Below are 25,287 nucleotides of genomic sequence, written 5' to 3'. Positions count from 1 at the left end.
CGCCCTGTGGGAGCCCGATCGTGTTGGTACAGAAGAAGGATGGGACGTGGAGACTCTGTATTGACTATCGGGCGCTGAACAAGATCACTGTCCGTAATAGGTACCCGATCCCGCGGATTGATGACCTCCTAGACCAACTAAAGGGGGCGAAATATTTCAGCAAGATCGATCTGAAGTCAGGATATCACCAGGTACCAATCAAACCCTCCGATGTGTGGAAGACTGCCTTCAAATCCAAGGAGGGCCTCTTCGAATGGTTGGTCATGCCTTTCGGATTGACGAATGCTCCTGCAACCTTTATGAGGCTAATGGATGACATCTTGCGGCCATTCACCAACTCCTTTGTAGTAGTATACTTGGATGACATTCTGATCTTCAGCCAGAGTTGGGAAGAGCACCTCCACCACATCCGACAGGTTCTCCAAACACTGCGGCAACACAAGCTATGTGCCAATTTGGAGAAATGCACTTTTGGCATGACCCAGGTTCAGTATCTGGGATACATCATTGATGAACAGGGGGTGCATGTCGATCCAGCCAAGATCCAAGTCATTCGGGATTGGCCCTCTCCAACCACTCTAATAGAGCTCCGCAGCTTTCTAGGTCTTGCCAACTTCTACCGCAGGTTTGTGTTGGGGTTTTCTCATATTTCTTGGCCCTTGAGTCAAGTCACCAAGGGCGGGGCGAAAGCAAAATTCTTTTGGTCTGAATCTCAACAGAAGGCATTCAGGGAGTTGAAGGATCGCCTCTGCACGGCACCAGTGCTCGCGTTACCAGATCTACAACAACCATTTGAGGTTGAGACAGATGCCTCTGACTATGCTATTGGGGCAGTCCTTACTCAACATGGACATCCAGTGGCATATCACAGTGAAACACTTTCAGACACAGTCTGGAAGTACCCCACTTATGATAAAGAGATGTATTCCATTGTACAGGCCTGCCGACAATGGAAGCATTACATTTTGGGGAAGGAAACGGTCATCCACATAGACCACCGACCTCTGCAGTTCATACAGACCCAAGGGAAATTGCAGAATGATCGCCATCAGAAGTGGTCTACATACCTGCAACAGTTTCACTTGAATATCAAGTATAAAAAGGGCAGCACCAATAATGTTGCAGATTGCCTCAGTCGGCCACCGATCATGGCGCTAACCACCGTGCTCAACTCTTGTGGGCACGAGACTTCTGATTGGCCACTTCTCTACAAAAGCGACCCAGAATTCGGCCACACATACCAGACACTCTTGGAGGGTCGGCATGTTGCAGATTTTCACCTCCAGGATGCCCTATTATGCCACCTCGGTCACCTTTGTGTTCCTTCAAGCGAGCGTGCCAAGATGATTTGGGAAGCACACTACAGTCGGGCTGCTGGGCATTTCGGGGTCGAGAAAACAGTGGCAGTACTGCAAAATTATTTCTATTGGCCGAATCTTCGACAGGATGTTGGGAAGTACATCCGATCATGTACTGCCTGTGCCATTGCCAAACCAACCATTAAGAAGCACGGCCTCTATACCCCGTTGCCTACCCCTAGTCGACCTTGGGAATCCATCTCCATGGATTACATGTCAGGCCTTCCTTCTACTAAGCATGGAAATGACTGTGTTTTTGTGGTTGTCGACAGGTTCTCGAAGATGGCCATTATGGTGGCATGCAAGAAGAATATCACAGCAGAAGCCACTGCTAAACTCTTCTTTGAACGAGTGTGGGTGCACTTTGGGATCCCACAGTCTATCATCTCAGATCGGGACAGTCGGTTTCTCAGCACATTTTGGTCCAGTCTCTGGTCAATGCTGGACACCAAACTCACGAAGTCCACAGCCTTCCATCCTCAAACTGATGGCCAGACAGAGGTTGTCAACAGGATGATTGTGCACATTCTACGCATGTATAACTCAAAGCATCCACGCACATGGGACGAGAGCCTCCCCTATGTTCAGCACAGCTACAACCGAGCTCTTCACAGCTCCACTGGCCATAGCCCTTTTCAGGTGGGTTTGGGATTCCAGCCACTATGCCCCATTGATGTGGCCATGCCACTTGCAGCTACTCACATGAATTCAGCTCATGTCCAGTCCGAAACAGATAAGGCCACCAGCTTCATTGAGCGCATCCAACATATTCGCCAACAGGTCCATGACATTCTTGAGAAATCAAATGCCAAGTACAAGCAGCGACATGATCAACACCGGGTGCCACACAAGTTTCAGGTGGGCGACAAAGTCTGGTTGCATTTGCAAAAGGAACGCCTTACTGGAGCCTATCGGAAATTGAGACCACTCTGATATGGTCCTTACACCATTACTAAGGCTATGGGAGACAATGCATTTGAGCTCAGCATTCCCCCATTCCTTGGCCTGCACCCAGTGTTCAATGTGGACCGCCTTCGGCCATACTTTCCACCATTGCTAGACACATCCGACATTGCAGAACAGCTCAAACCCACAGAATTAAATCCAGATTGCATGGAACAAGCTGAAACTGATCGGATCATGGACACACAGATCAAGAACACTCGCCAACAGAATATCCAACTGTATCGAGTTGTCAAAGCAGGCCAACTCCTTCAGCAGGGCAAGTGGCTCACCAGGGAACAAGTTCAGCAGAAGTTTCCTCATCTCATGGAGGAGCTCAACGCAATGGGGACCATTGCTTCCTAAGGGGGGAGGAATGATCCAGGTGGATATTGGTGGCCACCTGCCAAGTCCACCTGGACCCCCACCATTGTCTTTCTCAGCATTTTCAGTTTCCTTAATTGTAGCACAACTTACTATTTTTAGCAGTTTTTCGGGTCCTGAACTTCCGGAGCCGTTTTGAGGCCCTAAACGACGTTTTTTGGGGAATCCGGGGGCAACATGGGTCCAATGGATCGATGTTGCCCGTTCCAACAATGATAGTGCTCGGATAGATCTTTCTAATGAGCTATTGTACACGTCAAACGAAGATCATATGCCAAAGTTACGACCCCGGGAAGTTGATGTACCAATTTACCCCAAACGGGGCCCACAGTTTGGCGTTTCATCTCCTAGGGTTAGGTTTTGGAATGTTAAGGGTTTTCCATTGTTTCTCAACAATAAATAGGCCTTCGAGCCTCATTGTAACACAGTTCAGAGGCATGTAGCCATCACATCTCTTTTCAGAGATAAGCTACCATCGCCCTAGCTGGTTTATTTCCATTTCTGGTTGTAAGCATATTTCAGTATTTTCCATTAATGAAATGAAGTATTATTTTCGCTGCATCTTTGTGTATATGGTTATCTCTGTAATTTGTTGCGTTCCTGTTTAAATCCGGATCAAGAAAGGATGCCTTGGGAAAACCCAAGCTCCCACAAGAAAAAAAAGATCTTTTATTATGATATTACAATGGAGTTAAATCCTTTTAGAGGGCTGCCCAAAAGATGAAGGGAAATAGTACAAGATTTGGAGCTAGAAATAGCTATAATATCCTTCCAATAATAACAACCTCAAGGGCTGATGAAGACTTGCTAAAATATGAAAATTACAATCTCCACAAAGGCCCACGACCTATCCTTATTTGCAGGCTTGCAGCTCCTAGTGTCCATGACCTCGTTGAAATAAATCTTGGATGCTTGAGAGGTCCTACAAGAAAACTAGTTAGGGTTCAATAGTCATTCCTCAAGGCACTTGTCAAAACTTCAACTATGGGCTGCAAAACTAAAACAAAAACAATGTAAAAGAGTAGGTAAGATGATACAAAATAATATGCCAAACCAAATCAAGTGATGGGAGTGAACTCCATCACTTGTCTAGTTTGGGAAATGCTCTTAAATAGCCAAATATATCAATGAAAGAACAATTGTTTAAAGAGATTTAAATTATGAAGTATATGCTTGTAACAAGCTATGTCTAAGAAATTCCCTCCAAAAAAACCACTTTATAAGATAACACTATGGAAATTCAAAGAACCAATGAGAGCTCCTTGGAAAATGCGTCAAGAGTGGGTTGGTCTCTCCAAAGACTTCCCCTCACGCTTGAAATTTGAATCCCAACAAGATTTTTCTCTACAAAACTTCAATCAAACATTAGCTTCATATAGATTTAGCAAATAAGCAATGACAAGAAAACTCTAGAAATTTATTGAAAACTAACTAGAGATTTTCACACCTAGAGCATACTCCTAAATCAATTGCCAATGCAAGATAACTTTACATTAACAAATCTACAAGAGCATATGGAAATAAAATAAATCAAAGCATGAGCAAAATAAATTATACCAATAGTGAGCCAATCATCATACTCCAATGGAACAACACTCATGAATGAACCCCAAAGTCTTTTATTGCAATTGAGAACAAGTGTACATAAGAGCAGATCTTTCCCACACACAATAGCTTGTAACAGTGGATAGAAAATGAGAGCACAAAGCTCTATTATATAGAGAAATGGGAGCAAATCCCAACATAGCAACCAAGTGACAAATGGCCATAGAGAGGACCCCAAGGAGGAAATTGGATTCCAAATGTGGATGAGAGATGCCAAGTGTAGAGCCTTCACCAAATCGAATTCCATAGGTGGTCATCAAGATATCTTTAAGCAAAATCGAATCATCCATGTGGAGAGATGAGAAATGTCAAGTGTGAAATCAGAGGGAGTTAACTCCCAACAACCAAGCCAAGAGATGCCACATGTGTTGATGCTTCCAATGTGCCCAACGTAGATCTCCTTGAGAAATGCATGGTCCCTCCTTGAGCAAAGTCGTGTTTTTTGATGGAATGACAAGTGTAGATATGTGGGAACCAATATGGGGACAAATTTCCACAAAAATCTCTGCCAAATATTCTCCCAAATCCTCTCAAATGTGCATTAACTCCACAAATTCGAATTTCCAAGTAAGCAACTTCCTCATTTAATGCCAGAAATTCGATTTCCTTGAGTGGGCCATGTATTTATGATGCAAGGTGCCAAATCATTCTCCACTTGTCCTTTGACTCATTCCTTTGACTTGAGATAATTTCCAACTCATTTCCATGTCATTTTGTCACATGGAACTATTTATTTTTCTCCATTTAATTTATTGCCAGATTTTCTATTAAACTTAGGAAAAGTAGGTTTTGAGGGTCTAGAACTTATTTTTTACCCCTCAAAGTGTGTCATAGTAGAAAGTTGAGGGTGAGAGGTGTAATTTTGAGCACACATACTCCATACAACTTCTCTAGACATCACTTATTAGATATTACATTCAAATTTTATTCCAATTTCTGCCCTGCGAGAAATTAAAAAAATGACCCGTAGACTTAATCAAATTCCACGAAATTTTACAAGTGATCTAGTATGGTAATATACAATGACTCTAGACACTAGGACTCACCCAAGGCCTCGTCTTCAAGCCGTACTTCGGCTTTGGGGTTATGCTTGGAGGAAAAAATTCAATTAATTATTAATTCCCCTTGAGGATATAATAATTAATCAAGTGAAAAAAAATTCCCAGAGTAAACTCACTTGCTGACAAGGTCCCAAGCTACCTAGGCCTGTTACATGATTTAACTCATCATACTACCATCACTTTACATCATCCCCGCAGGGGTTGTGGAATTTGAGTACAACCGAAGAAGATTAGAAAAAGAAGTAGAGTTGAAAAACTCTGGTGATATGATGATCTCTGATGGTACATGAAGCCTTTGATACATCCTTGGGCATGGAGTCTTCAAAAAATCTTTGGGTACACTCCAATGGTCAACAAGTGACTCATAATTTAGGAATTGTCTCAATAAATGTCTACAGGCAAAATCTAGCATAGGGCATGTTCTAATATGCCTCAAAAGTTCTGACGTCACTCCATTTTGTTGGTTTTTATGCATACCTAACAGCCATAAAATCAATTACCCTAGTGTAAACCTAACCTCTATTAGAAAGTCTTGATCCTTTATTTAATAAATATCAATTTTTAGGCCTATTCTAAGGTTACTATATGACGTTGAATGACATATTATTGCATATCATCCAAACCCTAACTTATAGCAGCCCATTTGGTGGTCTAGACTTAGAGTACTTGAACCACAGCGTAGAAAACTTAGGCCATGTTGGGCCTTGCTAGTATTCTATCCAACTTTCGACCTTTAAACGCATCATCTTGAGCCCTAGTATTAGAGTATCTTTATAGGTGATTTAGGGAGCCTCCCCTGTGGTTTTAAACCCACTAAAGAGTAGGAGAAAGGTTGTTGAGGTGGCGGTGGCAACCCTTTCTCTTTGTTGCCATAGGGTCTGACCGTCGCTCAGTAGGGCTTTTCATTGGGCCTGCTAGATTTTGCGGCAATAGTGACTATAGTGAGACTTATCCTATTATACCTACTAACCGTTCATATTCTTTTCATTATTATAGATGTATTGTCATTCTTTGTCCATGTATCTATAATTTAGTACGCTTGTGGATTGCAGCTTATCTTTTTAATGGTTAAGTTGGAGATTAGTAGTAATTCTAGGAAGTATGGAAGAGCATTCAATGAGGTTTCTATTGCAATTTGCAATAGTAAGTTTGTGGTCAAACTTCAATATTGTGAACTATAAACAACCTTTTCATTCTCATGTACCAATATGAATCAAGGTTCTTGAGACAAATGTTTCTCAACCTATGTTAAGGTAGATATAAGTCCATATCAAGGATTGATATATAAGCTTGCAAGTTTGTTTTGGTTCAGTATGAAAATTCCTTAAGCCTATTACTTTAATTGTTGGTACTTAGCTAATTGAAGTTATCCGCAATGTGTACTGTCCAATATGATTTGATCTAGCATGGAAGAACTAGAACAATGTACTTGTGAATTGAATATGATCGGAATTTTTTTGACCATATGTGGTTAACACATGGCATGATATCTTTACTATAGATTGAGGCTGGAAAAGTGCAAAAAGAGTATGTTGCTAAGATCAGAGGCGTATTTCCTAAAGAGGAGGTATGCTGTAATTCTTATTCAAAATTTTGAAGTGCATTTTTACTTTGTATATGCACAGTTTTGCAAGTGTTTTTACTTTCTATACCTTAGATGTTCTGTTGGAATTTCAACTTTGAATATGTTTACTTTTATGGATGTTAAACTTTAAGACTGTTATTTGGCCTTACAAATTTCTAAAATTGGACAATTAAGAAATTTTGCCTCAACTAGACATTTCCCAGATCGTAACCCTACAAATTTTCAGCCTTAGGGTGTTATACAATATAAATAAAACAGCAGAAACAACGGGCAATATTTCAGCTCCTTAACAATCCCAATCCACCTTGCAACTCGAGAAAAGATACTGAGGTGTGCCAATAAGTTTCAGCCCTTTAGGGAAATCTTATCATGCATAAAACAGATTTGAAAATCACTTATAATAGCTGTAAATACAGCAGCAAATCTGCACTCTCTTCCTTTGTATAAATATTAAATCTCTTAAAAAAGGCATCCTTAAGTTACGTCAAATCAGAAAGACCTTGCCCTAATTAACTCCATTGCCAAATTGAGAGAAGCCACTTGTCTAGTTGTGGTTATAATCTTAAATTTCTGTCGTTTCCTAATTTCTTGGTAGCTAGGGTTAGGGTCTGGTTAAAATTTGCATGTTATGGTAATTGTGCATCTATATGTCATTATTCTATTGATAAAATTGCATTTAATAAATTTGAAAAGGAAAAATCTAGCATTAATTGCATTTTTCTCCCCAAATTAGTGCTGATGTCTAGGCTTCTATTGCTGTTTTATGCATGTTAAACCATTAAAAACCATAAACGTTTCCTTTTCCCTGGCTTACCTCTTGATAGCCTTTGATACATTATTGATTCTATCCCTTAGAGGCTATTTCTTGGCTGCTATATATGCTTTTGCATGCTGTAAACCTGCATAGTAATAAAACCCTAGTTAATAGCAGCCCTCTTTTAGTCCTTTGGGGTTGATGGATAGTGTGCTTGATTGCTTGTATCTCTTATTATGGCCATCAAGGCCTTGATAGTACCTTCCTCCATAACAATTGGACCTTATAACACCCTTGAGCCCTTGGTTGTTGATCTTGCTGGGTGATCTCTTTAGGGTAGCCTCCCTTGTGGGATAACATCCACAACTAAATGGCTGCAGAGAGGCCATTGAGGTGACAATGGTGGCTATTCTCTTGTTTCCAAAAGCCCTAGGTTGCCATGTGGCTTTGCATTAGCCCTGCTAGAGTTTGCGGTAACAGGATTCTTTAAACTCAAATCTGGAAATTACTTTGAAAATCCACCATAAAACCTAATTGCTTGATTTCCTAGATTGGCGATTTGATCCCTAAGATCTACTAGGGTAGACTCCCTTGTGTTAAACATCCATTCTACATTAAAACAAGGGGAGTAGTTGCCATGGTGACAATTGTGACACTCCCATTGTTGCTTATTGTCTAGGCCACCTAGTGAGGTTTTACACTATGGTACTAAATTTTGCTGTAGCAAGCATGTTAGTAATTGAGTCATGAGGGAAGAAAGCTGTTCCATTACCATTGTAACAATTTTTTATCCCATAGTTGTGTTAATTTTTCAATGTTCTATGCTTAGCACAATCACTTATTCCAATTCTTCTTCAATTAACAATCACTTTTTCAAATAAATTCAATCTTCCAATGAAAATAAGCAATTGTAGATAGAATAATAAATCCAATGCACAATAGAAGATAGCCAAGAGCAAGAACAAGAGACACAAGATTTGGTCAAAGACCAGGGAAAAACCCCACAAGGTGGGAAACCCTTTCAAAAATTCTTCTTCTATTAGATTGTCATCAAACGTTCAGTAGAGAGATACAATGTTCCAATTCATCAACAATGAGTCAAAGTCAAATCATTGACTATCCAAAAATTCAACCAACCAAAGAGATTAGCCCAAAAGTTAAATCTGGTCAACAAGTCAAATCTGCAATTCTGGTCAAAGTGAACAACAGTGAAGGATGCCCTAACCAGTCGACAAGGCAACAGTCAAACTTGTTCCAAATGAGCTCGGTCAACAGTCAAACAACTCGGCTTTCTTTGCTGGTCAAACCTCAATCAAAACAGTCCTCAAAAGTTTGGTCAAAGGAGAGAGAAGGCCTGCAGTCAAACTTCAGAAATCTGTGGTCAAATTTCAGTGAAAGGTTTGCAGTCAACCCAAGTCAAACTGCCCATAAAAGTTCAGCTTCTTCACCAGTAAATTTGGCCTGCCAAATCAGAATTTTCCAAGTCAAACCAAGTCAAAACATAAAGTCAAAGCTGGTCAACGACTGTCAAACTGCCCCAATCAGAAAGTCAATGCAGAAATCAGATTTTTCCTCTTTCCCTTCACACATGTGAGCTCAGACCTCCTTATTTCAAACCTGTACAAACCAATCAAATGAGGAGAGAGAAGATGAGATATGTTGATGATGCTCCAAATTGATGTGATATGATGTGTGTATATATGTGGTGGAGACCCAATTTGTCCTTAAGGTCGACCTGAACTTTTGTGCACTAGTGGGTTTCACCTTGAAAATTATATTTTCCCTTGACCAAGTTAAATTCTTCTAAGTGCTAGGAGGGGTCTCTCTTGAAGAGGAAGGCTGTCCAAAGGAGGGAATTTGTCCCTGAGTTGCCAAATTAACACTCCCTCTTAGCGAGGGACAAATTTATGACTGCATCGTGAATCTCATCTCAAAAGGCTTGTCATTGTCATCACTGAATCAAGTCATATCTCGTGTTTGCTCATCTCTGTTCATCTACTGAACACTCTCGAATCTAAAGAAGAAGAGTCATCAAAAGGGAGCTCAAGCTACCACCCTATATCCAAGGACAATAGGTAGGATACTAACTGTGAGGTAAGCATCACAACTATCTTATTGTCTGCTGATCTTCCCACCTTTACCCTCAAGATTCAAGTGGTAGAACACTTGCATCCACTACCTTGAGGGAGATACACACTTACCATGAGAGGTAAGGATCAGATTCACCCAAGGCTCTTGAGGGAGATACACACTTACCATGAGAGGTAAGGATTAGACATGCCCAAGTCTCCTCACCCATTGGCTAGATGGGTGGAAAATCCTATAAGGCCAGCTTGTGGGTAGGATGCATAATGGGGTATACTTGGTAGGGGGAGATATACACTTACCATTTCTGGTAAGGATTAGTCACAACCCTACAATGACAATAGGGGAGATACACACCATGAGGTAAGGATCAAACACACCTATTGTCCACGATTTCCCTCAACCCTAGGAGGTCACTGGCTCAATTCCTCTCCGTGGGAGATCAGATAGGGGGGAAGAGCATAACTCAGTGTCCTCGATCAGCCAGGACTCTTACCCGGGAGGGTAACATCCATCAGTCCAAGCTGCTTTGTGAAGACCAAGAACTTCCCTTTCGGCAAAGCCTTGGTAAGATTGCCTGCTATCTGCTCATCTGTCGAAATGTGATGGAGTCTCATTTATCCTCTTTGCACCCTATCTTGAATGTAGTGATACCTAATCTCAATGTGCTTGGACTTGTCGTGGAACATGAGATTCTTTGCCAATCGGATCCCACTCTTGTTGTCGCAATATATCATTGTCGTATCCAGTACCTGCTCAAACAACTCTCCAAAGAGCTTCCTCAACCATAGAACCTCACAACTTGCCATATCAGCAGCAATAAACTCAACCTCGGTAGTACTAAGGGAAACAAACTTCTGCTTCTTGCTCATCCAAGATATGATGGCATATCCAAGGCTAAAACAACATCTTGAAGTGCTTATCCTGTCAATAACATTTTCGACTCAGTCAGCATTAGTGTATCCATGTAGCCTCACATCTCCAGAAGTATATCTCAGACCAAGATTAACTGTCCCAAACAAATATCTCAGCACATGCTTGGCAACAACCCACTGTGCATGAAGAGGCTCAATCATGAATTGACCCAAAGTGTTAACTGCAGAACATATGTCCGGACGGGTGTTCTCAAGGAACATCAATGCCCCAATATACTGTCGATACTCAGAAGGATTTGCCAAGTCAGGTCCTGCAGCACCTTCACATAACTTCTTGAAGTTCATCTCCATCGGTGTGGCCATGGACTTGCATTCTATCATTCCAAATCTTTCCAACAGTTTCACAACATATTTTCCTTGAGAAAGGAAAATCTCACCAGGTCTTTGCCACACCTCTAAGCCCATAAAATAATGCATCAATCCAATGTCTTTCATTTCGATCTTAGAGGTCAACTCCCTCTTGTATTCGAGCATCAAGGCCTCACTACCTATCAAGAATAAATCATCAACATATAGAACCAAAATAAGGGGCATACCTTGGACCACTTTGAGGTAGAGGTTCGAGTCGACATTTCTTCTTGTAAATCCAAGCTTCCCCAGGTAGCTATCAATACGGGCATACCAGGCTTTGGGGGCTTGCTTAAATTCATAAAGTGCCTTCTTCAACTTGCAAACGTGAGTCTTCTTGTCATCTACTTCAAATCCTTGAGGTTGTTCAACATATACTTCTTCCTGTAGTATGCCATGAAGAAATGTAGTCTTCAAGTCCATCTGGTGAAGTGTCCATCCCTGGTTAGTAGCAAGGGAAACAATAGATCTATTGGTGGTATAGTGGGAAACAGGTGCGAAGATGTCATTATGATCTTCTCGCTCTTTTTGGGAGAAACCTCTAGCCACGAACCTCACCTTATATTTCTTAATGCTCCCTTCAGCTCCATGTTTGATCTTGTACAACCATTTAAAAGTTACAACAGACTTCCCTCTGGGTCTTAGAATAACTTCCCACACATCATTCTTCATAATAGATTCATATTCTTCGACCATAACATCTTTCCAAACTTGCTCTTTCACTGCTTCTTCAAAGGTGTTTGGTTCAGCTTGTATGATGGAGCTCATAGCCACAACATATCCTTGGTTTTAGTATGGATTTTCTTGCTTTCCCTAAAGGTTCCTCTAGCAACAACATGTCTTTAAACATCCTATAATGTATCATGAAGCCAAAGAGGTCTCTTCTTGGCAGGGGGATCACATGGAGGAGGATCCAAGGGGTCCATAGGTTCCATGGGATCATCAACAACATCTTTCTCAAGTTCAGGCACAGAAGGACCTTCTAGTAGGTCCATGTCATCATCCTTCTTTTCAACAGGAGGAGGTGGGGGAATGTCCCTTGCTTTTCCAAGGGTAACATCTTCATCGAAAGTCACATTCTTGTTAAACTTGATAATCCTTTGACCACCCTAACAATGTGCTGTTGTCCATATATACCAGTAGGGGAACTCATGTGAGATGGATATCACATGAGCTACAACATAGAATCGGTCTTATTAGATATAATCTTGATTCATAGTTTGTCATTTATTATCTATATTTGATTTCTCTCTATATTTGATCCTAAAAATCAATCTTTCTTCTTTCTTTCTTTCTCTAAAAGCTTTAGAATTTTCATAATACCTAACAAATGTACCTTTCTTTCTCGTGGCTTCCAACTTGTTCCTCTTGTCCTTTGGCACAAGAAAGTACATGGAGCAGCCAAATATTCTCAGATGTCCGACATTAGGCTTCACACATGTGAACACTTCTTTGGGAGTCTTGTCACCCAGGGCTTGATGAGGAATCTTGTTTTGAACATAGACTGCTGTATTAGTGGATTCTCCTCAAAGGAACTTCGGTTGCTTTTGATCATGCAACATGGCTTAGGAAACTTCTATGATGTTCTTGTTCTTTCTTTTAGCCACACCATTCTGCTCGAGATTATAAGGTACAATGGTGTCCTTGATTCCAACTTTCTTACAAAAGTCAACAAACTCATTAGAAGTATATTCTCCACCATTATCAGACCTGAAGACCTTGATCCTTTTCCCTGTTTGATTCTCTATCAGAGCCTTGAATTCTTGGAACATATCAAATGCTTTGTCCTTGTGCTTCAAGTAGAATATCCATGTCTTCCAGGAGAAGTCATCCACAAAGATTATGTAATATAGATAGCCACCTAGAGATTTTACTGACATGGGTCCACGTAGATCAGAATGAATTAGTAGAATATCACTGGTCTTGCTTTTGCTAGAAGGGAATAGTCCCCTTGACTTCCTTCCACTGGCACATCCCAGACATACCCCATCATGCTTAGTTTGAACTTCAGGCATTCAGAAACCATCCTCCTGACTTTAGGCAGGGCTTCATAATGTAGATGAGCAAACCTTGGTGCCATAGCTCACTTTGATGATTGCCATTATGTACCATTCGTTGCTCGCAACGATCTTCTATTGACTCTATAGAGTCCTTCAATTCTAGATCCCAAGCTAAATGCATCTCTTATGCAAGATTCCATAGGCCAGGTGAGGACCTTGTTAGTTTTTGTAGCATCGGATGTGTTCTAGCTACGAAATTTTGTGGAGAGGCTAGAATACATGAGATCTCCAAAACCCAGAAATCGTTTCTGGAAATTTCGCCTAAAAGTGTCTCAATTAGATTATTAACCGGTTTTAAAAAAATTCCTAAGTCTAAACTTAGGGAATATGGTTAATTAATCGGTATTAATTGAGATAAGGCGTGAATCATCTAGAAACTCACACGGATCGACCTAGAAATGATCCTAGACATTGATTAAGTTTTAATGTTGGCCGTTGGTGCTCCAACAATGGATTATAAAAGAAAGTTGATGTGGTGATGGAGATCATCTAGTGCAGATGCTCAGCTGCCCACAGTTTGATTTTCTCAGTAGCAACAGCTTAGCAGAGAAGATAGAGCTAGAGGGTGAGTAGCAGGTGGAAGAGGAGAGCAGTGGCATTCCCGGAGGAAGATTTTCAGTTCCTGGAAGAGTCAAAGGAAGGAAGGCCGAAATCTTCAAAGGTCCAACGTAGGCACTTCGCAGAGGGTGATGCAAGCATCTCAATGCAGACGCCGGGGAAGCTATTTCGGAGGCAGAAAATAACTGTGGGGTGAGAGAAAATTCTCACAATATCTTTTCCAGTATTTTATTCATATTAAATTGCCAGCTGGGCATCTAAATTATTGTACTCAGAATTGTTGCTGAACATTAATAATAAAACCCTCATCTGCTGCACTGGTTTTCCCAAGTTGGTTTTTCCGGGGACAATTGTCCAAAAATAATTGTGTCAAATTTATTGTGTGTGTGCTAGAATTTCTCAGTGTCCTTTATTTATTTATTTATTTTTTTTAATTTATTATTATTATTATTTTTTTTTTTCTGCAGTATTTTTATGGTGAAAATTGTAGTTGTGATTTTATTCGTTATTTTTCGTAGCAAATAAATTGCATAATTAATTTTTGAGTTAGAAGAATAATTTCTAGTAGCTGCAATAGATAAAATTTCACATGGTATCAGAGCTTAATTGATCAGCCGGGAAGCTCAGAAGCAGAGAAAGGAATTTCACTGTTTAGAGGGAGCAGTAGATCGAAATTCCCAGAGAAACTGCACAGAGCCCAGAACAGGCAGTTCGAGTTTGCAGTTGAAAGGAGGCAGGAAAATCAAATTGCCCAGATTAGTGATTCCAACAGTCAAAGGGAGTAGTTGCAGCTTAGATTTTCGCTGAGCAGAACCCTGGTTGGACGCAATTTTTTTTTGTTGTAGGCTGTAGAGAAGAATTCGCGTTGGGAGGAAAAGAGGAATAACACACTAAATTTGTTCAAGTATAGCCATGGACAAAAGTAACATTCAAGAGACTTCAGATTTGTCTTCCAGATTGGAAGACGAATTTGCTTGCTTAGCAGGATCAACTTCATAGGGAGTCTGGTATATAGACAGTGGAGCTTCAACTCACATGACAGGGGTTAGAGAATATTTCTCTAGCTACAAGGAGGAGCAAATGGATTTCTGATTACTTTGGGAAACGAAACGAAATGTACTCCAGTAGGGAGAGGTACCATAGATTTTCAGGGGGGATCAGGAGCAAACACCAACGCTTCAGATGTATTGCATGTGCCAGGATTGGGTATGAACCTAATTTCAATATCCCAATTACAGGATAAGGGGTATGCCATTCACTTTGTGGGGAAGAAAGTGTATGTCAAACACTCGAGTTGGAAAAAGGTAAGATAGATTGGAGTTCAAAGTAACAGGTTTTACCGATTACAAATCGATTCTCCAATGGCACTCATAGGCAATAACAATAGTAGTGGTAAGGAGCTGAATGAATTATGGCATAGGAGAATGGGACATCTACACCATGGAGCGCTCAGGATGCTCAAAGAAACCGTAACAGGGGTTCCTAAACTTGGAATTGAACATGATGATGTGTGCAGAGGGTGCGTACTTGGGAAGTATGCTAAGGCGACATTTCCAAGAAGTGACAATAGAGTTGATGGCGTATTAGGACTTATACACTTAGATATTTGTGGCCCGATGTCCATTAGAGCTCTCAGCGGTGCCGAATACTTCGTCACCTTTATTGATGATCATTCTAGGAAAACCTGGATATACTTTTTGAACACCAAGAATGAGGTCTTCAATCGTTTTAGAGAGTTTAAAGCTCTTGTGGAGAATGCGATAGGGAGGAAGATTAAGGTGCTTCTCTCCAATAATGGTGGAGGATATATTGATAAAGACCTCACAGATTTTTGTGCGAAAGAAGGAATTAAGAGGGAATGGACAATTCCATATAATCCACAGTAGAATGGTGAAGTGAAGCAGAAAAACAAAACCATTGTTGGAGCTGCAAAGGATATGTTATATGATCACGATCTACCCAGATTTCTGTGGGCAGAAGCATGTAACACGACAATGTATATTCAAAACAAGACTCCTCATAGAGCATTGGGAAAGGAAACGCCAGAAGGAGTCTTCATAGGGAAGAATCTAGAAGTTAGCCACCTCAGGATTTTTGGCAACATTGCTTATTGTCACGTGCCAGATGATAAAAGGACCAAACTGGATTAGACTGCAGAGAATGGGTTTTTCGTTGGGTACAACGAAACCTCAAAGGCAGTCAGAATCTACATTCCTAGCAGTAGGAAGATAGTAGTAAGGCGAGACGTGAAGTTCAGGGAGGACCGAGCTTTCAGGAGGTCTCGTGAGATGCTTGCAGATGATTAGAATCAGTGAGTAGAAGCTCCTTTAGTCCAACAACAGGGGTAGGCACAGTGGAAACCAGTGGGACAAGCAAGGGGACAGTCACAAGGGACAAGTACTATGACCAGTACCAGTGTTTCCTTAGGTATAGGAAATCCGGGGAGTTCTCTCAGCAAATGGAAAAGCAAAGACAGGATGAGGAGGAGCTGGCAGTGTTGAAAAGTGTAACTAGGTTCAGTCTTCATAATGACATGTAATTGTGATTTTTGTAAATGATGTAAAGAAGAAAATAAAATTATTATGGTAATGCTTGCTTCGTGGTTTTCATGAGTAAGAGATTTTATTTTTAGATGGCTCCCATTGCGAGCCTTTAGGATTTGTCAAAAAGAGTCAATGTCATGTATGAAGAACCCTTCTTGGGCATGTTACAAATGTATATAAGTCTATAGGATTGTCAAATAGTCCTCCAAGACAAACACAAGTTACCCCTCTTTAAGTCGGCCTCAAGAAAAAGTGAAGAACTCACGTCGACTTCACCTAATTAGAGACACATTCCTTCATAAGGTCATGTCGACTTATATTCATAGGCAGACTACTATAAATAGGCAGCTTGGCCTATTCCACAGAGCATAAAATTCAGACTACCTTTGAAATTCGGATGACTATTTCAGAGAGGAAGTTTTGGTGCCATAACGAAGAAACACAGTTCGGTGAGAAGAATACAATTTGGTGCTATGAGAAGACTACAATTCAGTGATATGAGAAGGCTGTAGTTCGATGCTATGCCAACTTCACAGATTTGGTATTCCCACAGTCCAGTACTCTCACAGTTTCGGTGCAATTTCTGTTTCGATGTCACTTCAATGAAAGGGTCTCGGTGCTACCACAAAAAGAAGGATCCAGTGCTATCACAGTCTTAACTTCGCTCAAGTCACAATATCAGTGATATCACAATTTGGGTATCATTACAGTTCTCGGTGCTCCTACAAGTGATAAGATCTCGGTAGTATTACAGTGATGAAGATCTCAGTGCAGTGATGAGGTTTTCGATGATATTATAGTGATGTATTTCGGTGCTATCTAATTTCTATCACAGTGAATGTCTCAGTGATGTAGTCTCAGTGTTAAGAAGGTTGAAGTGGCAGAGGAAAAAAGCAGAAGGTTGACAGTCAAGCGAACTAGTGTCTTGATCTTGGAGTGGCAAATAGGTCAAGGGTCTTGGTCTTGGTATTTGTCAATTGGAATCTCTATAAGTAGAATTTGTGCAGGTTTTCTTCTCAAAGAGTGAGGTTTTGGCCATGGCTCATAGATTCTGTGTCTCTTGTCTATTTATGTTCATGCATTGGTAGTTGTTGGATGAAGAAGAACACTAATAACTTAAGTAAAAGAAGATCCTAATGTCAAGAAGTAAAAAGCACTCACAAGTAGTTAATAATTGAAGAAAAATCACCTAATAATTGATGCTCTAGATTTCTCAACATGGTTTCAGAGCTAAGGTGATAGTTAATGAAGGGCATCTTACCAAGGGACACTCAAGGATAAAATTTCGAGGAAGGCATCAAAGCAAAGATTATCTTGAAGACAAGATCTTCAAGGAAGCATCATAACCCTGGATCGAAGAAGAAGTCTACAAAGAAGTTGGTGGAACCCGCAAGCCATCTCAAGAGACCACAAAGCCCCTACATCTAATCAAGTTGAAGAGATCTACAAGTCAAGGTAGCTTGAAGTTTATTCATCCAAGAATAGCACTTTAAGATCAAGATTACATCATCATCCTAAAGAAAGCAAAAACCCTAGCTCAATCAAGGAAGCATTCCTGGGATCCAATCTCAATCAATTTGAAGTTGAAGTATCTTGAAGGCTATTCATCCATAAAAGGCTAGATCAAAAGGCGTTGTCATAAAAAGGGCAATCTTCTCTTTATTGAAGCAAGGATTTCATTTGGAAGAAGATCATCCAAAAGGGGCACTAATACATCTTCGTCAATCATCATCAAAGGGATCAAAGTTGAAGATTTCATCTTCACTTGATAAGTAAGTATCTTTTATTATATAATCTAAATCTGGTAAAATGCCTTCATTTTGCAAGGTGATCTATAAGCTGGTTGGGTCATCAAACTTCCTTGCATGGAAAAGGAGGGTAGAAATAGTACTCAAAGAAAAATGAAGTCATTGATCATATCAATGGAAAAGTCTCCAAACCATCCGAAGGTCAAGCACTATCTGAATACATGAAAATGGATCTAAGGGCTCAAGAGATTCTTATGGAATCTGTCAAAGATCCCCTCGTTCCCCATATAGCATGATTAGAGACATCAAAAGAGATATATGATACGCTGGTAGAACTATTCTCTAAAGATGTGATAAAGAAGGTCATATCACTTAAATTTGATCTATACAAATTGAAGGTATCAAAGGATAAAGGGTCATCTTCATAAAGATTTGGGAGAAACGACTTCGGATAAGGAAATGATCTACATTGTTCTAAATGCACTAACTGATGAACAAGGTAACAAATGCCTGTGAAGACAAGAAAGCTATTCCGTTCAACAACTTGTGATTTCTATGCATGATAGAAGAAGATAGGTTGAGGGCAAAAAGTGTTCAAACTTTTGTCAGAAGGAAAGGGAAGTTTGAAAAAAATTGTTCCCTTGAAAGGAAAGAAGACCATAGCCAAGATTCAATGCTATGAGCATTATAGGAAAGATTGCCCTAAGCTCAAGAAGGGCAATAACAAGAAAGATAGGAAAGAGGCCCATTTCACCAAAGAAGTGGAGGAAGTTGAAAAGAAGAAATCCAATGAAGAGAAAATCATTAGAAGTAAGAGCTCGTGACATCACCATAGGAAACATGAAGGATGTCTGGAACAAAATCAATGACAGTCAACTTTGATGGATATAACTCCTGGGAACTTCATTGAAAGCATAAATGACACTTTTGGGAAAAGGGAAGAAGTCATCTAGAACAAGTCTCATCATACATCAGTCAAAAGGAAACACCTGTTGGATAGGGATATGCAAGATCCTCAAGATTCTCTGATGGAATCCTCATCGGAAGGTTCACCGATCTAGAGAGGAAGCAAGTGTTTCATCTAGTGTGGAAAAAGTCTGCAAAAAATCGCGATTTAATCCCAAAATTGCGATTTTTTGAACTAAACGATTTAATCCCCCTACTTTTTGGCGACTTTTTCACAGAGGAAAAAATCGCAATTTAATAGTTATAAATCGGGAGTCGACCCAAAAAGTCAGCCTCCCTTCCCAGGCTGTGGATAAAGAGGCCGCAAAGGCGAAAATGGTCTTATTTTCTGCTATTTTCTCTCCCATTCGGCGCTGTGGAGATTCATAGGGGTTTGCCATTGCCCTGGAGGAGGATATTTGTGGGTTTTGAGGTGGAGATTTGGAGATTTTTCCACTGCTCATCGTGGGAAATTCAAAGTGCCGAATTGCTGCTGCCAGGTATGTATTTTAATTTCTCTCTTAGTGTTTTTTACACATGATTTCTTAAATCTTTATATACTTCTCTAAAATTCTATTAGTTTGTTTATGTCTTACTTTTGCCTAGAATTTTGAAAGGGAAACATTGTTTAGAATCTAGATTGAAGCAAAACTTCAACTTTCAAGAATAAAATGACAAAAATTCAAACCCTTGTTTACTGAATCTGAGTGTTTTCAAGTGACTGAGAAGAGGCATTTAAAATCTAAAATCAACTATTGCATTTGTGTTTGCTTTTTATGTGATGGGAAATTTTTAATTTGTTTCAATTTTTTTATGCCTAGGTTTAAATTCAAGTTCGAAGTTTAAAACAAAATGCCAAGGCTTTTGGACGCTATGTGGGAATATGGTGAACCTGATACTATACACGAATCTGGGGGGATCAATAGAATGTATTTGACTTGAAAGCTGTGTGGCAAGCATATGTCAGGAGGTATCAACAGATTAAAATTCCTTTTGGGGCAAATTCCAGGGCAAAATGTTAACCTTTGCCCAAATACAACTCCAGAAATCATCTGACGGGCCATTCAATCATTGGTGGATAAAGAGGAGGGAAAAGACACCAGGGCAACACTAAAATTCCAACTTGTAGGGGCCTCAAGAGTGGGGGGAATTAAGAGTGGCAGTGCTTCTTCAGCATCACCTTCCTCACCCATAGGTCCTGTTAGTGTCAGTCTTTCCAGCCTTCCTACAGTGATCAAATGTGCTCTTACAAAGTGATTTTGAAGTGTCAAGGTCAAATTTTGTCATTTCAGTGAGTCTTCAAGCAAAATTTGGTCACTAGGCATTAGGTCTAGGGTTTGCCCAAATGTCAGTCCATGTCACCATTCAGCTGAGTTTATCATCATTCGTAGGGTTGTCATTATCATGTCAGTGTCTAATGAGTCATTTTACACCTTGTTCATGCTTCATGTTGCGCCCAGGCAAGGTCATTTCCCTCTCCTAGGGTTTTGAAGGCAATTTCTCTTGGATGGTCAAATCACCGGCAAAACTTGTTTCCTGATGTTCATACACCTTCCCCTATCCTTAAAGTACCTTATCAAACACTTCCCATCCCTTAGATCCGCCAAATTCCTCATTTTTGCACAAACCCTAGTTTCTAGCTACAACCTGGCAATCTTCTAGGTTTGGCCTGTGTTTTGTCCTTTTCGACCCCTTCCCCTCACTCAATCTCTGAGATTCCACTTTCCCCTGCTTCCTAACATCCCTCCCCACTCCCAAAAATTTCCCCAAGAATTTAGAAGCCCTCTATCCCTTTCATTTCGCTCCATTTCGACAAAATCCCTTGTTTCACACATCGGGACAAGTTTCACTCAAAAGCTGTTTTTGAGCAATCAAAGATGAATTTTGAAAAACTGAGAGAGTTTTTTGTCCACAACATGACAAGGAAGAAAAACCTCTTTCACTTTTTACACAGGTGTCATGGTTTGAGAGAAATGTCAAAAATACCGGCGAGAACGAAGGTGCTCCAAGGACGGTTGGCCAAAGCACAAAAACAAAGGAAAACGCCCGATCCACTCCAAATTTTGGCTAAAGCCTCTTTGACTGAGCATGGTACTTGATTGGGGACTCCTAGCCCAAATTTCAAGAAATTTGGAGAAAATTTTGTCATTTGTGAATTTTTTGTGCAATTTTACAGGTTTTGGCCGTTGGAGTGGTCTCACCCCGCGCGCGACCACTCGTGGGGACAGCTCAGAACGGGGAAAACTTTACATTTTTGGAATTGTCATGCAAAAATACACTTGCCTATGCATGGGGTCAAGTTTTTATGGAGATTTGGGCCTCCAAAAGCTCAAAATACATGCAAATTTTGACTTTCTGCCCACTTTTTGAGTTGCAGAAAGCTGCCTTGGGAGAAATGACTTTTGAGGGGTCAAATCAACTCCAAATTCAGAAATTCCAGTGGGGTTGGAAAGTAGACTCACAGACCTTTCCAATGAGCTATCTTGCACCTGATTTGGACACCAGGAAGGCCCTCAAACACAGCTGCCAATGTGCGCGACCACTCCAAGGGAGGGGCGCGACCACTCAGGGAAATTTCACCATTTTGACTATTTCGGCCTGCAAAACTCAGTTTTTACTATGGTTGACTTTTAATGCTTGTAAATAATGGATTTTTGGATAATTTTCATGGCACATGGATACATTTACTCTCCTTTAACCCTTCTAGAAGTTTCCTTGATGTAAATAGTGAATATTAAATGCATGGATGGGTTACCTAAGTTTTAGAGGCAAGTTGTTTTGAGTCTTGACTGCCTATTATCTAGTGCTCAGTTTAGAATTAGTTCAAACTGCTCCTAGGACGCTGAGCTCGACCCCTAGAGGTGGGGAAAGGAGTTAGATGATCTATATTATGCCTTCTCTTGCTCATTTTCATGGTTGGACTCTTGAGGGAGAAGCTCTATTGTATATTTTACTTGTATTTCTGCAATTTGAGGAAAAGGAAGGCCAGGGTTTTTCAGACATCATTGTGGATTCTTGTGGATTATTGTGTTGATGGTGTGTTTCCTACTTGTCATTGTAAGTGTGTTTATGTGTTCCATCTCTTATTCTATTGCTGCCAATTAAACAAAAGAAGTGATAAAGTTTGAATTCATGCATGCCATGCTCAGCTTTCAATTTTGTTTAATATTTATGTTTTCCACTGTCTAAAGAGGATTCAAAGTCATTGTTTGCCCTCTTTAGCTCCCTCTCTTTCTTCCTTGATCATCCATCTCAGCTTAAGGCATCAGCACAAACTCCTTCCTTGCCCCAAAGACCCACCTGCAAAAACTGAGCTCAATCCCCACACCCTGAATTGCACTCCCTCCAATTGCCACCAAAAACCCCAAAAAACTTTAAATCAACCCTCCTTATCAGTTTACTAGCCTAATATCAGTGTTCCTAATTGAGTCAGCTCATCCTATTGAAAGATCTACCGAGTTTGACCGGAGAGAGCCTTCTCATACCCCGTAGGGCTAGCTACGAGGTGAAATGGTTTGATGTTGCCTTGAAGGTTTACCTTCCTCAACCTAGGGTGAAATCTCAAGCGCTAACATAGTGGCGACCATACTGGGGAGAACAAACTTGTTTGTGTGTTGATGTGTGTGTTTCGCAAGTCTTAGACGGAGCCTGAAGTCACGCCAGGTAGCCTTTGAACATGCTCTTGTTTTACATCAGCGTTAGTAGATAAACGCTGCTTCAGTCAATCTCCGTGAGCTTGTGAATATAGCACTTCATTTGCATTTTACCCCAGTACATGTATCAAGTTCAGATCTGATTGTTGATGGTGAACAACGATCAGACACTTGAAAGGCTGAAATCATTCACTTGGCGACTCTAAATCAGTTTTGAAGATCAGATCCAAAGACTCCACTGGAGGATGATCCCGACCAGCAGAAACATGAAAGGAGAATATGGCAAAATCAGGTATTCAAGTTGGAATTTCATCCAAGACATTTTGTTCTTTGTCATAAATTATTTCTTCTCTTTTCCCACGAATGTCAAGAAGGCTTTGCAAAGTATATTGTATTTGAGAAGAGATCCTCAGCCTACAGTTAATTCTTTTCCTTCGAAGATTGTGAATACCAAAGATTTGCATGCTTTTGAGCTTGATCAAGATCCTTTTTCCGAATTTTGTGATGAACCCCAAGCGACCAAGTCCGATTATATACCTGCTGTACATACCCATACACCTTGTAAAATTCCAGATCGGTATAAGCCTCTTGTTTTACCTTCTGTTCTTCATGCTTTCCCCAAAAACTATGATCTATACTTGCCGATGTTTGATGGTGAATGTAAGAATGTCAACGCTGAGCAACATGTCCAGAATTTTGAGAATTTTCTAGATCTTTTTGAAGTTGATGAAGAAGATGTCAGTATTAGGCTTTTTGCTCTTTCTTTGCAAGCTGAAGTGAAGAGTTGGTTCAAAGCCCTGCCTGATGCAAGCATTTCAGATTTCCAGCAGTTTGTCAAAGTTTTTCTCGACAGGTGGATGATCGGTCAAAACCTTTTCTTGATTGTAGAAGAGTATAACCAGTTGAAAAGACTGCCAGGTGAGACAGTACAACAGTTTTCGGCCAGATTTAATCAAGTTTATTATTCGATGCCAGTTGATATAAGACCTTCTCCTAGATCTGCTCTCTTGCACTATCCGGGTGCCTTTGATCCGGAGATGGAGTTTCAGCTGAGAGAAAGGGATATTGCAACACTTCACGAGATGCAAAACAGTGCAGTAAATGTAGAGGCGCATCTGCTGATCCGAAAGGCAAGGTTGAAGGAAGAAGAGATGAAAAACATAGATCCGGAAAAATCAACATCTCTAGAGGTGAAGCTTGATATTTTGGTAAGTGCAGTGGAAAAGATGATGGAGAAGGTCACCTCAAGAAATGCTTATGATGTTCAAGGCTCGCTGATTGAAGAAGAACAAGTTGCTGATCCAAAACATTTTGTTTCTTATCCTAGTTGTCGTAGATCTGATAATGATTGCTTTGTAGATCACCTTGGCGAAGAAAGAACTGTTGATATGACCTGCATGCTTGATGATATGTTTTATACCGATGATTTGCCTCGGTTTGATCAATATGACGATGATTATGTTCTCCAAACAGAAGCTAATCTTGTAGATAAACCAACAGCTAGTTTGTGGGAGGAAGAGGTTCATTTTCAGCAGCTTGAATACAATGTTCAGCCATCACATATCAGCTATGACATTGACGAGGAAAGTGTAGCACAGTTTGAAGTAAGTGGCGGATCTTTGCCTTTTTGTTTTGATTCATGTCAGTTCATTAGAGACAACTTCCATGAAATTAGAAATCAGCTGTCAACAAGTCTTGATCTAGACCATCTTGGAGCCAATAAAAACCTTGTTCAAGTCTTTTCATATTCAGATTTGCAGTCCCCAAATGCCTTTGATTGTCAAGTTGCAGATGAAAGCATGGAAGTTGACATATTTGATCAAATGATACAAGAAGGTTCCCTACCTTTTTGTTTCGAATCATTTCAGTTTTTGAAGGGTAGGTTGTATAGTAAATCTTTAAATGGACAGCCTATAACAAATCAGCAATCTCTCAGTGTAAATGTTGAGGATGAGACAGATGACAAAATTCTTGAGCAGCCTGTAGCATCAGATTTGCAGCTACCAAATGAAATTGAAAGGCAGATTACAGATGAAACTGTGGCAGCCGAAATACATGATTTGATGATACAGGAAGATTCTATACCCTTTTGTTTTGAAGCATTTCAGTTTATAAGGCAGAATTTTCATAAAATCTCTCAAGAAAAGGATGAACAGCTAGAAGGATGTCATACATTTTCAATGGATACATTGCAGCAGTCTTTTCAAGTTTTTCATGATCCAATAGCTGATGTTTTGGATGAGGTTTGCAGTCAAAGTCTTTCTCCATTGACCACATGTGAGCTTGAAACATGTGCTGATATGAATTTGATCCGACAGCCGGTTTCTTTGTCATTTTCAGCAGAGGTCTCATCACAAGACTCAAATCAAAGTTTGCATTCATGTAATGAGGAAAAGAGAAATAATCCATTGGATGAGCTAAGTTCCAGTGTGCTTGAATTTCAAGATCCTTATGCAGTGTTATTGGAGGCGGATAGAGAATTCATATCATTCAATGGGTCTGTTTCTAAGTTGTCATGGGAGTTGCCTTTCAATAGTTCTCTTTTGTTGTTCATAAGCAAGCACTTGTGGAGAATTCGAACAGCAGATGGGATACTTACTTGGTTGCATTGGTTGTTTCATTTCACTTGATCAGGTGATGAATGAAACTGTTAGAGTAGGTTTTGATGAATAAGCTCCACTTTGAGCATCATTTTCAGTTGGTCGAGTGTGTTTAAGTATCGA

At 40.3% G+C, this 25,287-nt stretch overlaps 1 protein-coding gene across 1 annotated transcript in view; it reads left to right on the top strand.

Moving 5' to 3' along the window:
• Positions 1 to 25,287, top strand: part of LOC149200448 (Pseudouridine synthase family protein) — a 395,994-nt gene that overhangs the window by 283,022 nt on the left and 87,685 nt on the right. The window contains exon 8 of the mRNA XM_089402743.1: positions 6,852 to 6,917. Coding sequence (XP_089258869.1) covers positions 6,852 to 6,917 — 66 coding nt within the window. The remainder of the gene's footprint in view (positions 1 to 6,851; positions 6,918 to 25,287) is intronic.

The sequence above is a fragment of the Pinus tabuliformis genome, chromosome 2_1 (genome assembly GCF_031772625.1).
Source record: "Pinus tabuliformis cultivar Carrire ecotype Pingquan chromosome 2_1, CPIR1, whole genome shotgun sequence".
NCBI lineage: Eukaryota > Viridiplantae > Streptophyta > Pinopsida > Pinales > Pinaceae > Pinus > Pinus tabuliformis.
Note: the sequence above shows the minus strand (reverse complement) of the source record. Positions and strands in the feature narration are given on the sequence as shown.